This window comes from Trichomycterus rosablanca, chromosome 5 (assembly GCF_030014385.1).
Source record: "Trichomycterus rosablanca isolate fTriRos1 chromosome 5, fTriRos1.hap1, whole genome shotgun sequence".
Taxonomy (NCBI): Eukaryota; Metazoa; Chordata; class Actinopteri; order Siluriformes; family Trichomycteridae; genus Trichomycterus; species Trichomycterus rosablanca.
Genome location: NC_085992.1, coordinates 29,049,036 through 29,065,597, shown reverse-complemented (window position 1 = coordinate 29,065,597; position 16,562 = coordinate 29,049,036). Strand labels below are relative to the sequence as shown.

The 16,562-nt window shown below is 38.3% G+C and overlaps 1 protein-coding gene across 1 annotated transcript in view; it reads left to right on the top strand.

Moving 5' to 3' along the window:
* Window positions 1-16,562, top strand: part of pde10a (phosphodiesterase 10A) — a 160,012-nt gene that overhangs the window by 117,425 nt on the left and 26,025 nt on the right. The window contains exons 3-6 of the mRNA XM_062995032.1: window positions 7,786-7,817; window positions 11,248-11,371; window positions 14,326-14,375; window positions 16,012-16,152. Coding sequence (XP_062851102.1) covers window positions 7,786-7,817; window positions 11,248-11,371; window positions 14,326-14,375; window positions 16,012-16,152 — 347 coding nt within the window. The remainder of the gene's footprint in view (window positions 1-7,785; window positions 7,818-11,247; window positions 11,372-14,325; window positions 14,376-16,011; window positions 16,153-16,562) is intronic.

The following is a 16,562-nucleotide window of genomic DNA, read 5'->3' as shown; positions in this document are numbered from 1 at the left end:
AGTACAGTGAAATTCTTTTTCTGCATATTCCAGCTTGTTTTGAAGCAGGGGTCAGAGCGCAGAGTCAGCCTTTGTCTGGCGCCCCTGGAGGTGACAGGGTTAAGGGCCTTGCTCAAGGGCCCAACAGTGGTTGCATAGCAGAGCCTGGATTCAAATTGACAATCTTCCAATTGATTGCCCAAAGCTCTACCCACTAGGCAACCACTGTCCCACACTGTCTCTGTGGTGACCTTCTAATACCACCATAATTGTTCAGTGTTTTACTTATAGTGGACTTATAGTGTAAGTAGATACAATTAGCAAGTTCTAGAAATTTCCTTTGTTTCCCACTTCTAGTGAAAGTGTATCATTTGTGTTATTGTAGATTAAACATGTAGGTGTTTATGAATGCATTAAAAACCTGTAAGCGTGACCCCGTTGATGTTTAGCAAAACTAGTGCATGTTGGCCACTAGGCGGATGTAAAATTACATGGTCATAGGGGTCAAAAGGATCAAAAAGAAAAAAACACAAGACCATGAAGTGAGGGCCAAAGTGCAGAATGAGTTTATTAAGTCCATCAAGTTCTCCAACAAGGTGATTACTATTTACAAATATTTACAACTGTACAAACATTATACATGACTTATAGCAGCCTGAACTAAATAGATTAATATCAAATAAAAAAATAACAAACAGTTCATATACTAGGACTGAGTCAGACCCTGAACAAACGACTCCGATCCGTACAGGCCGTCCGCTTGCTCTAATCCACCTCTCAACTCAACTAACCCGCACTGTTTGCCGCACGCTTGCTTAAGAAGCGTATGTGCGCGCCAAACACGAGTGGAGTGCTCCACTACACCTGAATCAGTACACATGTTAATACCATTGTAATCATTACATAGGTGTACATCCTATAATGCAGTCAGTGATCAATCACAAACATATCACAACAATCGTCCGATCGCTTTAATTATGAGACTTTATTTTGTTGCACAAATGCACAGATTTCAGACATTCTTTTTCTCTCTAGACACAAGCCTCTACCTATACTTGCTTGTTGGCCCTGATTACTCACACACAATTGCACACAAACATCCAGATCTGACATAAAGCAGGAATCTAAGTCATACAAAAATACAAACACGCTCCTCACACATTAATACCACACAAACAATCAAACACCTCCAAAATACAGGTGAAATTCTCCCCTCTTTTCTGAGAGAGTGAGCTCATCTGGTCTCTCAAAAAATGGAATTGACACTGTTACTCTCGTTCCCATTGCAGGACACTGATGATGAGTACATACATTTTATTTCTTTACATTATCAGTTATTTTCAGCTTGTTTCAGTTGTTACACCTGCTTAAAGCGAGCCTGTCGGATGTGCGCATCATCTGTCTGTCGGGTAAAAGTCAGTTGCGCTTTAGCAGTGTGTGTGCATGTCCTGTGTGCCGTAAAAGAAGAAGAAGGGGATGACTGCTTAATCAGGGTTGTCATCACAAAGCCTTTTCTAATAGCCTCTAATTAGTTTTGGTTTTGGGCAGGACATGTTTTTTGGAGACAGAACCTTTAGAGTCACACATTTTGTGCCTTGTTTATAGGTCAGGGCACCTCTACAACCCACTCGTTCAGTCTCATTAATTGCAACTGTGAATAATTAGTTGTTTAAATGCAATAATCCAGGTACACATCCACAAAGTTGAATCAGTTCATCTGGACACAAACCTTATGTCCAGATGAACTGATTCAACTTTGTGGATGTGTTTATTAATGCATTTAGTCACTATAAACCTGGCCACTGTTGGTTAACCATTGAATAACGTTGGTTAGTTATCATCATATAGAATTACACTTCCATTTGTTTGATTGTGTGGTATTAATGTATGAGGAATGTGTTTGTATTTTTTGTATGACTTAAATGACTTAGATTACTGCTCCATGTCAGAGCTGGATGTTTGTGTGTGATTATGTGTGACTAATCAAGGCCAACAAGCAAGTGTAGGTAGAGGCTTGGGTCTAGAGAGAAAAGGAATGTGTGAAAGGGCCTGCAGGGTGCATCAGGGCATTAGTGCCATTTCAGCAGGCCTGTCATTGCCATGTGCTGCCCATGCAGTGCCCACTTCAACAGACCCACCACATTTATCAAAAGCCCACAGGCCTGGCGGCCGGCCTAAGCTCAGCCTCTGACGTCAGAGCTAACCTCCAGGGACACACAGGCAGCCGGGGAGGAGTGGAGGTGTGGGGAGAGGTGGACCAGCGTGTCACTTTTTAGAAATGCTTTCTGCATGAGTGCAGCAATGGAGTGTAGAGCTGCTGGGTGTATCCTGACCAACCAAGTGTGAGCTACATTTTAGGGGAATGCAGGTTGTTTTTTTTATCTTTAAACAAGATTAAATGTGAGCAGATTTGTATTGATGCATGTACACTCGCTTTTGTTTAGGTGAGTACAGAACTTTGTTAGGTACACCCAGAGCGGTAGAGAGAACAGAGTGGCGACACTCCCATAGGGAACCGTTGGAAAGGGGGCGGGACATATTTTCTGTGCAGCTTCCGGGTTGTGGAGCTCTGTATAGTTCCAAACATCCCATAGAGCCCCATTCATTTCCACTACTTATCAAGCATTTTTAGCTGTTTGTTGCTTTGTTTTCAAAAAAATAATGAATTTGATGTCATTAATATACGTAATACTGTTATTATTTAGCATTTGCTCAGCACTAAATGTTACATGTTTATCTTAATTAATAGGTATAACTGAATTTAGCTTAGTCAGCTAAGCTAAATTATTGACACTAGAGTCTTTTCACCTAAAATTGATTAATTAAAAGTTGATTAATCAAGAGTCTTGTTACAGAAATGATAATAAAACATCAGAGCCATAATAAATCATTATACTTTTACTTTCATTCTTAAGTACATTTGAAGGTAAATTTAGTTTAGTACTTTAGTGGAGGTAAAGAGTATTTTTACTTTTACTACTACTTTTACTGGAGTAATATGTTACCTTGGATATCTCTACTTCAACTCAACTACATGGTTTGTGTACCTTGTCCACCACTTACATTAGACAAAATGAACTAGTGCATATTAATTATGAATTAATTCATGTATTACATGTAGGAATAAATTATTACTTACTCATGAAATAAGACATGAATTAATGCTATTTCATGTACCTGCACTATAATGTTAAAGGTATTGGTACGGTAGTGTGTTTATGAATCTGTTCATTCAGTGCAGGTAAACCTTATGAATCCAGCCACATGGCTTAGTGTTTAACCAAAATGATTATTATTATGAATCCTCAGGAAAGTGAAGGGAGATTAGTTTATGTAAAAAACAAAACATAAAAAACTGTCTAATCTCTGTACTGTATATTGTCTCTACTACTTAATGATATCGCATTATGTAATGTATGCTAATATAATGTACTGTGTGTTAACAAGAACGACCTATTAACAAGTCATTATAAACATCAATATTCCACTTCATATACCAAATTGATATTAAAGCAGATGCAGTAAATGTAAACGCAGTTGAAAATACCCAGAAATTGTACAAATGTTTATTATTTACTGTTTAATATTTCACTCACTGCTGCCTGTCCCATATGAGAACATGACAGCGCCGGGTTTGTTTGGAACTATTGGAGGGTTACATGAACCACGTGACCGCGTAGCGGCGAGATCAAGGAGTGTCGCAACTCTCTCTATCTACGGCTCTGGGTACACCTATTCATTGTTTGTTTTTAAGCTACACCAACAATACAGAGGAACCATAAATATGAAGCCAGCAGCATCCTGTGATCAGAAAGAATCCTTCGATTATAACAACACTATAACCAAGCATTTTTTTTTTTTCAAACCCAAAGTATGGCATATTCAAATAACTGAGGTTACTCTTAGCCAAAACAATATTTACTAATTATTTAAAAGAATGAAGAAACATAATGAACTCATAAATTATTTAAACCATTTGACCTTTTTGCACACACGATTTTGAATAGATAGATTTTTTTTTTTTTTTTTTTTTTTACAAACTCATTTTCAGATCCTTTGCTGTGGCACTCCAAATTCCACAGTTTACATTCTGATGTCTGGACAAAATCCAAGCCATTAAGCCCAAGGAACTGTTTGTGCATAATGAATAGATCAGTAAGGATGTAAAACCATATCTAACTCTAAATGTTCCTAGGACCACAGTGGCCTCATTCATTTTAAAATGAAAAAGCTTGGCAACTGTGAACATTCCTAGAGTTGGTTGCCTTGCCAAATTGGGCATCCAGACAAGAAGGACTTTGGTCAACAAGGGAAGAAAAAACTTAAGGGTAATTCTAAAAGAGTTCCAAATGTCCCGTGAGAAGATGTGAGAACAAGTTGGACATACAACCACAAATCAGCCACTGTTGAGTATTAGGCGTATTATAGCCTGATTAGAATTTGCTGAATGATGGGCTCAGGTGGCGCAGCGGTGAAACACACTAGCACAGGGGTGTCAAACTCACGGCCCGCGGGCCAAATCCGGCCCGCCACGTCATTTTATGTGGCCCGCGAGAGCTTAAACGACTGTACGATTGTTGTGATGGTTTGAGTCGTTACAGAGATGCACTTAAAATTTAATGGGATTCCTGCGCCTTTAAAAGCGGCAACTGGTGACATCGTAGTCATGGCAACTAACTTTGACCTTCGCTGAGAGGCCATGTGACTTTTACGGCAAAAGAACGCGGGTAGTAATGTAAACAATAATAATAAATATAAATAATTATATTGTAGTATAATACCAAAGCATCGTCTGTAAGTATTGGCGTTTATATTCTGTTGTTTGTAAATGTTTAGTGAGTACATCACAGCGTTTTAGTTACAAATTTACCGTAATTAAATACAATTGTTACCGTTACTATAGCAATTAGTATTTTTACACACAATGCTAACTCGTTAGCGCTATTTTACGTTTGGTTAAATCTCATATTGTACCAGATGTAACACTTGACTACAGCTGTGTGCTTGTACTCTATCAAGTTCTTTATTGTTTTTATTGTTTGTATTTTTACTTCATTTTGATGCACACAGTGTATCACACAGCTGGGAAGCAAATAAAACCGACTGTATTCTGAATAGAGCTGTCTGTCTGTATAGCTGAGAAAGGGGGATAAACTATTAGTGAGGACAGAATGATTGTCTTAAAATACACTGTAAAATCCTACATTAACTGCATCTCTCAAAATGCATGCTGATTTTTTGACCTGCAAAGTGACCGCATCCCGCCAGTAGATGATGTTAAGAAATATTTACACATAATCCCAAAATGTACAAGAAGATAAGTAAGAAAATTAAGCAGAAGGAGGAAATTTAATGAAAATGAAAACAAGTTTGTGCTTCAGGAAGGGAAACCGGTGCGTCTCTTGTGTTATGAGGCTGTGTCTGTGGTAAGGGAGGACAATATAACTACAGAATTCAGCCTCTAAGAAAAACAGCAGACTGCAATCACAGCAGGATACGTTACAATCGGCCCTTTGAGGGCCACAATAATGCTGATGTGGCCCTCAATGAAAATGAGTTTGACACCCCTGCGCTAGCACATCAGAGCTGATATTTTGATCTTGTGGTTTTGAATGTCAGCTCTGCTATCCGGCAGGCTGGGCACCCACACGAACAATGATTGGCTGTTGTTCATACAGGATGGGAGCCGGACGGGGCCTCATAACTGATGCAATTACAACCTCTGCTGGCTGATTGGTGGTGCCTACAATGCGTTGATCAGGGTGTGGCTCTCCGTACACAAAGCAGATCAACATATGAACTCGTCTTGTGCAAGGTAAAAAGATGCAGTCGGCTATTGCGCACTTGTCAGAGGGGGCGTGTGTCAGTCACGGCTCTCCTCATCCAGGGTGGAGATCAGCATCATTGGAGAGAAAGCATAATGCAATTGGGTAATTGGATACAACTGGATAAGTTGGAAAAAATGTTGATGAAATGTTAGAGCCCCATACAAATACACAGTGGCACTGAATGCAGCCTCACACAGCCGAGAAACAAACAGCGAATGCAGCCACATGTAGCCGAGTTGTAAAACAGTGTAACAGAGATGAAAATAGTTCTTATAAAGATTTGATTATTTACAATCAAAATAACCAACCCAACAAAACGAACACAAACACAGAGGCATGGAGAGTCAGCACTCAAACCGACGGGCACCAGCGTACTCGCACTCGCTTCAGACTACAATGTTAAGCTAAGTTAAGCATTCTTTTAGCATGCTGGTTTACAGTAGCATAGTGGCAAGTATTGTGAGCAAGTGCTGATTTTATAATAAGTGCTGGGGTAGGTGAAATGTGTAGCTGGCCCCTGAGCCAGACTTTGGACTTGGACTTGCATGATGAATGCAAAGCCATGTAGCTTTAGGCTATTTGAAGGCCTGTGTTAAAACTGTGTAGGCATAAGCGAGTGATGCTAGTCAGGAGAGCCGGACTGGTACTACTACAGATTGACATACTTATTGAAAGTGTGTATGTGTGTGACTGACTACTGAGGTGTGTGAAACTGGTGAGGTGTTATCCTGCTAGCCTGTATGTCTTTGTGTGTAGTTTGGCTGTGACTAATGAGCACCCTCAGGCCCTACTGACGTCAGTGCCCCCTCCCCACTCCCCCTGACTCTGTGGACTCTATACACACACACACACACACACACACACACACACACACACACGTGAGGTGGTACTTCATAAATACCCAACTCTGCGACAGCAGCTCTAGAGGAACAGCTTATCTAGGTAATAGCCTGTACCCTACTGCCCTCCACCCCTGCCCTCACATTGTTCTGCCTTTCACTCATTCTCTATATTTTTCTTTCTTACATTTTCATTCATTTCTCATTCTGATTCACATACACACACACACACACACTGTGATTCATGTCTAGGCCACATTGTGTCTGTGGCTGTATGGCTCTAGTCATGGCAATAAAACAGAGCACTACGGATGACTGGCTGGAAACGAAAGGCTGAAATGTAGCATAACTTTGTTACAGTAGATGAGCAACTCAGCTTGAGCATGCAACTTGTTACCAGTTCCTCCTTTAGCTCAGAGTGATTGGAACAATGAAAACATTCCTCACGTTCTCATGCCTTTACACATGCTTCCCCCGTAACTTATGTTCTGTATTCCTTCATCAATAACACAGTTGTACGATGGCTTAAGTTACACTATGGCTTTAGTATGCATGAACTATGCCTTTGCTATTGCTTCCTATATTACTTACTACAGCGGATGATTAATAACAATCACGTCTCCCTCAGCTGCAGTGATTTTATTTAATTCTGCTGTGGGAAAAAAAAAAGCAGATTTATGAAACTGTTCCCAAAGGTGCAAGTGTAAATACATAAAAGACGAAAGTAAAAGCAAGGAAAAGCAAAACATCCACAAATAACAGGATAAAAATAACAAAAAAATTTAAATTAATGAGTAAAGAAAAAAATTTAAAAGCAAAATCTGTAAAAAAAAAAAATTAAAACAAGACAAGATCCTATATTCTTAGTATTATCCTATATTACTATCATCCTATATTAGGATCATACTATATCCTATATTCTTAGCATGCAACCTGTTTTCACATGTTAAACCTACCTTTTGTATTTACTTTTTTAAGCAGGAGTTGTTGTTCTACGAATCTTTGAACCATGGATGTCCCACTTGTTGTTAAATATGAAACAAATTGTACTGACAATGTTGTTAAGATATGATAAAGACTACAGCATGTAAGACGTTCTATTTTGGTTAAGCTGACATGCGTTTTCTTTTCCCCAACAGATGATGAACATTCAACAAAAGAAGTCAGCAGGGTAAGTCACGAGTCTGTGGCAGTTTATTTATAAGTGAAAGCATGGTACCATTTACATTACTATCAGTCACCCCCAAATGTACTATTCTCTTCGCTCTGTGTGTGTGTGTGTGTGCGTGCGTGCGTGTGCATGCTTCAGGGCATACGAAGGTCTTTTTAAAGCAGTGGTAAGTTTGTGGTGTGAGGAACTGCTGTTAAAAATAAGCAAAACGGATTTCTTTAAATTTTACCGCAGATGTTCTATAGCATTGATATATGAAAACTGCAAAGGTCAATCCAGGATATTCCAGGACTGATTCCTTATCCAGGTTTTTCTCTTGGAATTGTGCGTGGAATCATTGTCTTGCTGAAAACTGTCACCAGGGTTCAGTTTGCCTCATCAAAAAAGGAACATTACTCTCAAACATGGAACAGGCAGTTGTAGCCTAGTGTTTTAGGTACTGGACTAGTAATCAAAAGGTCACTGGTTGAAGCCCCACCACTGCCAGGTTGCCACTGTTGGGCCCTTGAGCAAGGCCCTTAACCCTCAATTGCTTAGACAATACTTTCACAGTACTGTAAGTCGCTTTGTTTAAAAGCGTCTGCTAAATGCCGAAAAAGTAAACACCTTGTTTCTTTCTGTGAATCCATGATGCCAGTCACATGGTTAAAAAAGTCATTTCCTGCAGCAGAAAACATCCCCACATAATCAGTGTCCTACCTCTAGGCTTGACAATAGAGAGAGTATTCTTTTGGTCATGAGCCTCACTTTTCTTGCACTAGACAAACTGCTAATCTATATGGCCAATAGTCGAAGATTTCCCAATTGCACCTGTGTGTATGTTTATCATCCCTCCCAGGGACATAGTCAATCAAGTCTGTGTAGACGACCAGGCAGCCGATAGCACGACTGAGGTTTAAACACAAATCTGAAATGTAGTGAGCAGCTGTTCCACCCGAGCTGTGTATATGTGTTTTTTTTTTTATTATTGTGGGTTTTTTTTTTTATTATGCACATTCTTCAATTCTAAATGGAAAGGCGCTCCTGTTTTGTGTAAATACCAAATGCTTAAATTCAGCTCTTGAATTGTTGGCATCCCTGGTAATGATGGTGGTTAAGAAATGTTATAAAGAACGGCTTAGTAGTTAATCAGCTTAATCTTACACTGAAAATGTGAGAAAATTCACTGAATGTCTTTCATGAAAGTACAATCCTAATTAAAATATTGCTGTCATTTTTAAACAAACGTGTCACATTTATTGGTTTTTTGTTACATGTATTTTGTATCTTAGACCACCCTTTGCTAAAATAACCGCATGTGTTGGTGGGTTTCTGGCATACCAGGCATACCCTAAGGCCAGTGTTCAAACAGTGTAATCCAGTATAATCCTGTGCATCCACCTGAATAGTATATGTAATTGGACAGATACATGAATACACTACACAGGAAAGGCTAGGGCAAAATGAATATATACATAAACACATGCACACACATACACACACCCCTCAGTCAGCCACTTATAATAGCTACCCATAAGCTTCTTGCATGACTCCACATTTCACATATTCTCAGTAAAACCACCACTAAGCTTGACAATAGGTACAAGGTTTGTGGGTTTGATTACATCCTCTTTTTTTTACCAACTGTGTGGAGGGAAGGGTTAGGGTTCTTTCTTGCACAACAGCTTTTAGGCCTATGACACTTTAAAGCTTGCTTCACTGTGGTAAAATGACTGTGTTCCAGCAGCTTCTAATTAATAGCAGGCATGCTTCTTGCTGGCTTTTGTTTTAGGCCTGACCTTAAAGACAAATTTTCTCTTAGCTGAAAGTTACACATTTGTCTTTCTTCAACCTTGGCAAAAAGACCACTGTTCCAGTTACTTTGTACTAACAGAAAATCTTTGTCTAGTGTTAACCATAATTACTTATAATAAACTACCATAGCCACGCAACTAAGTTAAATGACATTATAGGACTTTCGTCACCATTAATTAATAATCTGTATTGCTGTGTGTATATTTTTCACCCAGCAAATTGTGTCATATTTTTAGACAACTAACAATGAAGTTATAAAATAACTTATAAGGATGTGCTCCAATAATTTATTCACAGAGAAAGAACAGCTGGAAAAATTATTAAAATGACCGAGTGTTTTGGATCAATGTCATGCTCGAAGGTTTAACCATGACCTTATTTTGGCTTCCTAGCAGAGGCATCCATTTTTAACTCTACTGAAACTGTATGAAGCACATTATTTCCTGTATTCTTTCAAGCATCAAAGCATCATTTTAAAATGGACTGTGGGTAGGTGAAACCCTCTTTAATTATGTGCTCTTCATATAATCTGTACGCAGCATCTTAAACACTTAAACAGGATATACTTACTAATGAAACAACTACAATTTTTCTGCACCAAAAACATTAATGTCATCATTTTTATGCCCACTAAATTAAGAAGGCATGTTAGGCTATTATGAACTGCATGATTTTACTGCTGTCAGTATCTGTGTTGTGACTGCTGTATGGGAAACAAATCATTGAACTTTTAGTTAGAAATTATATTTCACAGATCTTTTGTAACTAGTTAAATGCCAAAAGTACGTTTTAAAATATTACATTTAACAATTTTGGCATTTGGTGGACGCTTTTATCCAAAGCAACTTACAGTTGTGACAGTATACAGTCTAAGCAATTGAGGGTCAAAGGCCCAACAGTGGCAACCTGGCAGAGGTGTGGCTTGAACCGGCAACCTTCTGGTTACTAGTCCAGTACCTAAACCACTAATAATAAGAGAAAACCCAATTGTCAGTAACAGATTTTAACGATAAGTAACGACTCACTTAAAAAATAATTATCTACCAAATGGCAGTGTGAGTAAATAAAACTAATCCTGAGGATGAAGTGATTTTACAATTTGACAAAAAAACATAAACAGAAATAAAGCATTACTAAAAATAGACCTGAGAAAAGCTTAAATTTTCGTGTTTATATAATATTTATCGCAAAAGGTAATGATATAACCTGAATTAATTAAATATCTATTGCCTAGTGAATGTACATTTAAAGACTTGGCAACCCCCGAATGCTACTATGTTCAGAAAATCCACAACCACATGACACACTCTGTTTATAACAATATCTAGGGATGCCAGGAATTGTGATTCATAGATTTGTAAGATTAATGTATATTTTATTGAGGGTTTTATCTTTCTTTAATTAAAGGGTAAATAAAAAAAAATGATAATGATAATTTATTTAACCACAGGCATTTTTCATGACGTTTACCTTTGGGTGACAAGTAAGCTGAGTCACATGCTTGAATGTGAAGCAGGTGTATTTATGTGTGTACTGGCATTTGTATAGGAATGTCATGTAGCCCTGGTACCATGTTTAGCCAGTACGTTATGTTTGTGTTTGGCTAGTTGCATGCTGTGTCTGTTTGTGTGTCCAGCAGTACCAGGACACGAATATGCAGGGCGTGGTTTATGAGCTCAACAGTTACATGGAACAGAGGCTCGACACAGGCGGAGACAACAAACTCCTGCTGTACGAATTGTGCAACATCATCAAAACAGGTCAGGCCCTATTTGTGACACATACACACACACTAACACACTGCTTAGAGGTATGCTTCCGTAAAAATGACTTACTTTATGTCTAACGTCGGCAATAATGTGACACACGCTTGCTGTCCAGAATTTGTTTCTTTGTGTTTAATTATATAAATAATATAATAATGAACGTCATTGCTAATGTTACTAACAGGTAATACAATTTTCTGATTAATGTTGAATGATTCCTTTTAGCTGCTCTCATTAGGAATCGCCACAGCAGATCATTGAAGTGCATATTTGATTTGGAGCAATTTTCAAGCCAAATGCCTTCTTGATGCAACACTCCTATTTGGGCACTAAGAATAACTATAGAATGGAAAATCAGTGGGAATCCTAAGCTTTTTATGCTGCACCCACCTAGTGGTGATAAGCGACAATAACACCCGAAGAGTTTTGGAAATGTAATTGCTCTTGTCGCGATCTGTCATTATTTATTCTTTCTGTGCAGCCCGGTAATAAATGACCCACAGTCCACGGCCCGGTGGTTGGGGACCACTGATTTAGAGAACATACAGCGCAGAATAAAATAAATAAAAAAGACAGGCAGTGTGAGATTTTAAACATTTTAACTTTAATTAAATGTTGGTACCAACAATTTTTTTCTTTGCACTTCTGAGACAGAAAATGATGCTAGCTGTAAATTATGGTAGTCAATTTTGCTGGGATCCAGGATTTTAATCCCCATCAGTGCTACCGGGTTGTTTGAGTGATCACAGAGTGGCTTGGCTTGCTATCATCATTCCAGAACATTCCAGAACATCCCAAAAGTGTTCAAAGAGGTTTAGGCTGTGTGCAGGCCACTGGGATTTAGTACCATGCCCCGTGTTTGTGCACAGGGCCACAGTTATGCTGGAACAGAAAGGGCCTTTTGCCACAAAATTTGTAAACTTAATTGATTTATACGCCTGTTAGAAACAGCTGTGTCTAAAACATCTGGACTCAATAATATACTTTTGGCCGTATTGTGTATACCTAGTCGGAATATAAGTTAAATAATCATGCAACAAGTAGGTAAAGCTGTAAAGGATTTCAAATGAAATGTTACAGGTTAATGTCTAGGTTTTAAGTTACATTAATGTAATAGCAAAATTCTGTAAATAAATTCTAAATATTTTGTTTCTGATTATTTCTAACACAGTGAATACTCTTTATTCTGAAATGTTTATATACTGATATGACTGATATGTAGCAAAAGTGGTTGATTCCTAGTTCTCTCTGTGGTGACAATGTTCATGGCTGTGTTTAGTGACATGGCTTGATGGAGCTTTACTGTACCTAGTTACTAGTTAAACAGTAAAATGCCCTGAGCTCTCAGCAGTATGAGGTAGAAGTGTGTTTCCCTGGAGCAGGCAGCGCAGTGGGTTCATGAGTTAATGATGCAGCACCGGAGAGGCTGCTGGCTGGGCTTCTGGTATGGTTGACCCTGGTTAACAGGTTGTGGCCTGGTGCATGATGTTCATCTTTGTCTGACACTGTTGCTCTTTCCCTCTCAATGGCTAAGCAGTGCATAGACTGTCACATTTCATCCACCCACACCTCGTCAGCAGCACACTGCAGCACTGCAGAACTCGGGGATGCAGACCTGCCCCCTGCACGTGCACACGCACACACACTTTAAAAAGTGGTTTTAAAGCAGTTGCATGAGATTAAATAGGCTAGTTTATTTTACTATTACATTAGTATAAAACATCAAACATTTGTATTAAAAAACAGAAGAACATATTTATTGTGTGTTTGGTTTTACCGCTGTTTTACTGTTAACAGTGACAAGTATCAAAGCTGTTTAAATTGTTTATGTTAAGATATTAACACACCAAGATAAATCACTGTTCATTTTTTGCCGTATGTGATTTAAATCATATTTGTTGGTCAATATTTGCTGCATCTTTTTACAGATTTATTCATTGTGCTACACATCATATACTGCAACTTTGAAATTCTGTATTTTAAAATTCCGTAGGTCAGTATAGTCATGGTTAAATGAAAATAAAATTAAAGTTTTGCCAATGTATTGGTTTGTTGTCTTGCAGTATACTCTCTCTTTAAATGCTAAACTTTAGCAATAAACACGCACACATGTCTGTATTTTAATAACCCACCCTGACCCCAGTAATTCTAGTCTCAATTATTGACACTTGGCTACTAGTTACTACAGACGTCACCATTATTTTTTTTTCAGTAAAAATATAAATGTCTGTAAACACATTTTAGTTAGTTTCTTTATATTAATTGGTGCAACATACAACCCCAAATCAGAAAAAGTTGGGACAGTATGGAAAATACAAATAAAATAAAAATGCAGTCTTCCTTACACTTACTTTGACTTTTATTTGATTGTAGACAGTTTGAACCCAAGACATTTCATGTTTTGTCTGCACAGCTTCATTTCAATTGTTAATATACCTCCATTCCTGCATTTCAGGCCTGCAACACATTCCAAAAAAGTTGGGACGGGGGCAATTTAGGGCTAGTAATGAGGTGAAAAACTAACTAAAGTGATTCCAAACAGGTGATGTCAACAGGTGATTGTAATCATAGTTTGGTACAAAAGCAGCATCCAGGAAAGACAAAGAGTCTTTGATTAGCAAAGATGGCCAGATGATCTCCAGTTTGTCAACAAATGCGTGAGAAAATGAATAAAATTTTTAAAAACAATGTACATCAAAGAAAGATTGGAAGAGATTTGCATATTTTCCATCTACAGTGCATAATATCATTAAACAAATCAAGGAATCATGAGGAATTTCAGTGTCATGTTTTACTAATGTTATAAAAATGGCATTCACCATAAGTTAATTTGGCAACTGTGCTTGCAAAATAATTTTCAGATAGCATTTTATAATCATGAAATGTCTACATGTATACTTTCTTAAATGTCTGACCATCACAAAGTATCTGTGTTCTTTTTCCCACAGCCACAAAGGCTGATGGTTTTGCACTTTACTTCCTTGGGGAATGCAACAATGTAAGTAGTCATATTTATAAATGGATTGTGTTTTTTGTGTTAATCTATTGATATTGTAAATTTATTAGCTTGAAATAAAATGCTGTTTAGCTATTTACTTTTATTTGTAATATATTTAATAGTACTAATGGTACTGCAGAAAACAGCAAGGGATGGCATGAAGTGTAAACAAATGCATGCAACAATTTTTATCTGTTAGTTTATTACTACAGAGTAGCTGAAGCATCATTATGAACTTATCTATTCACTGAATATATTCAAAGGTTTGTGCTATTAAATTGATTTTTTTATTTAAGCCAGACTTTTTTGCTGAAGGTGCATAAAATCAAGCATACATCGATCAGCCATAACATTATGACCACCTCCTTGTTTCTACACTCACTGTCCATTTTATCAGCTCCACTTACCATATAGAAGCACTTATTAGTTCTACAATTACTGACTGTAGTCCATCTGTTTTTCTGCATGCTTTGTTAGCCCCCTTTCATGCTGTTCTTCAATGGTCAGGACTCTCACAGGACCACCACAGAGCAGGTATTATTTGGGTGATGGATCATTCTCAGCACTGCAGTGACACTGACATGGTGGTGGTGTGTTAGTATGTGTTGGGCTGTATGAGTGGATCAGACACAGCAGCGCTGCTGGAGTTTTTAAACACCTCACTGTCACTGCTGGACTGAGAATAGTCCACCAACCAAAAATATCAAGCCAACAGCGCCCCGTGGGCAGCATCCTGTGACCACTGATGAAGGTCTAGAAGCTGATCAACTCAAACAGCAGCAATAGATGAGCGATCGTCTCTGACTTTACATCTACAAGGTGGCCCAACTAGGTAGGAGTGTCTAATAGAGTGGACAGTGAGTGGACACGGTTTTTAAAAACTCCAGCAGCGCTGCTGTGTCTGATCCACTCATACCAGCACAACACACACTAACACACCACCACCATGTCAGTGTCACTGCAGTGCTGAGAATGATCCACTACCAAAATAATACCTACACTGTGGGGGTCCTGACCATTGGAAAAACAGGGTGAAAGCAGGCTAAAAAAGTATGCAGAGAAACAGATGGACTACAGTCAGTAATTGTAGAACTACGAAGTGCTTCTATATGTTAAGTGGAGCTGATAAAATGGACAGTGAGTGTAGAAACCAGGAGGTGGTTAAAATTTTATGGTTGATCGGTGTATAAACTGGGTGCAAAGTGGAGAAAATAATGAAAATACCAGAGGAGCAAAGTACAAGGGTTCTTCAAAAAGTCTCTGCACTTTTTTAACTCTATATTAAAAATTTCAAAAACAAATGACATCACTTTTCTACAGTCACCTTTTGATGCATTATTCCTAGTGTCCAACTTTTTAATGGCATCCAAAAAAAAGTTTTTGGTTGAGCGTGTAGCCACTGATGCACCACTGCTTTCACATCATCACATGAAAACCTTCTTCCCCCTAAAGCTTCTTCGGATGGTGTTAAATCAGGGCTATAAGCTCTCCTCCCACCCTCACCGTTTCCAACCAAAATATAAAAGTGCCAAAAATGTTTGAAGATCCCTCGTACAATCACAAAGTGATATTAATAATTAAAAAAGCATAATCAAGCTTGCTGAATTATAATCTATAAAATCTTTTTGTTGACCAGAGCCTGTGTTTATTCACACCAACTGGGGCAAAGGAAGGGCTTCCTGGGCTCATCCCTTCAGGTCCCATTGCATTTGGGACCACCATTGCCGCACATGTTGCCAAGACACGAAAGACACTACTTGTAGAAAACATCATGGGGGTAAGTCACTGTGCAATGTTGGTTTTATAGCTATGCAGGCCCTTTACGTTTCTCTTACAGACAATCTGACATAGAATGACCCTGTCATTTACTGACAGTAATTTTGTATGAATCACCTTTAATGATTTTTTTTGTTTGGTCAATTGGTAGTATGATGGAAGTTGTCTCAGTAATCCATTCCACACAACTTGCTGCCATAAAATAACACCCACAAGCAAACTACCCTGAGGTGCATGAGCATTAAGTCACTGACCACTCAGTTCAATTCTGTGAGGCAAGATAGATTTGCAGCTAACATAAAGTGTAAAAAACGTGTTACATGCTTTGCTATGCTGTAAACACTGTAGCTTTACCTCTTCTAGTAAGAAGCTCATGACTCTCAATGCCCTCCAGTGGTACAAGTAAGACAT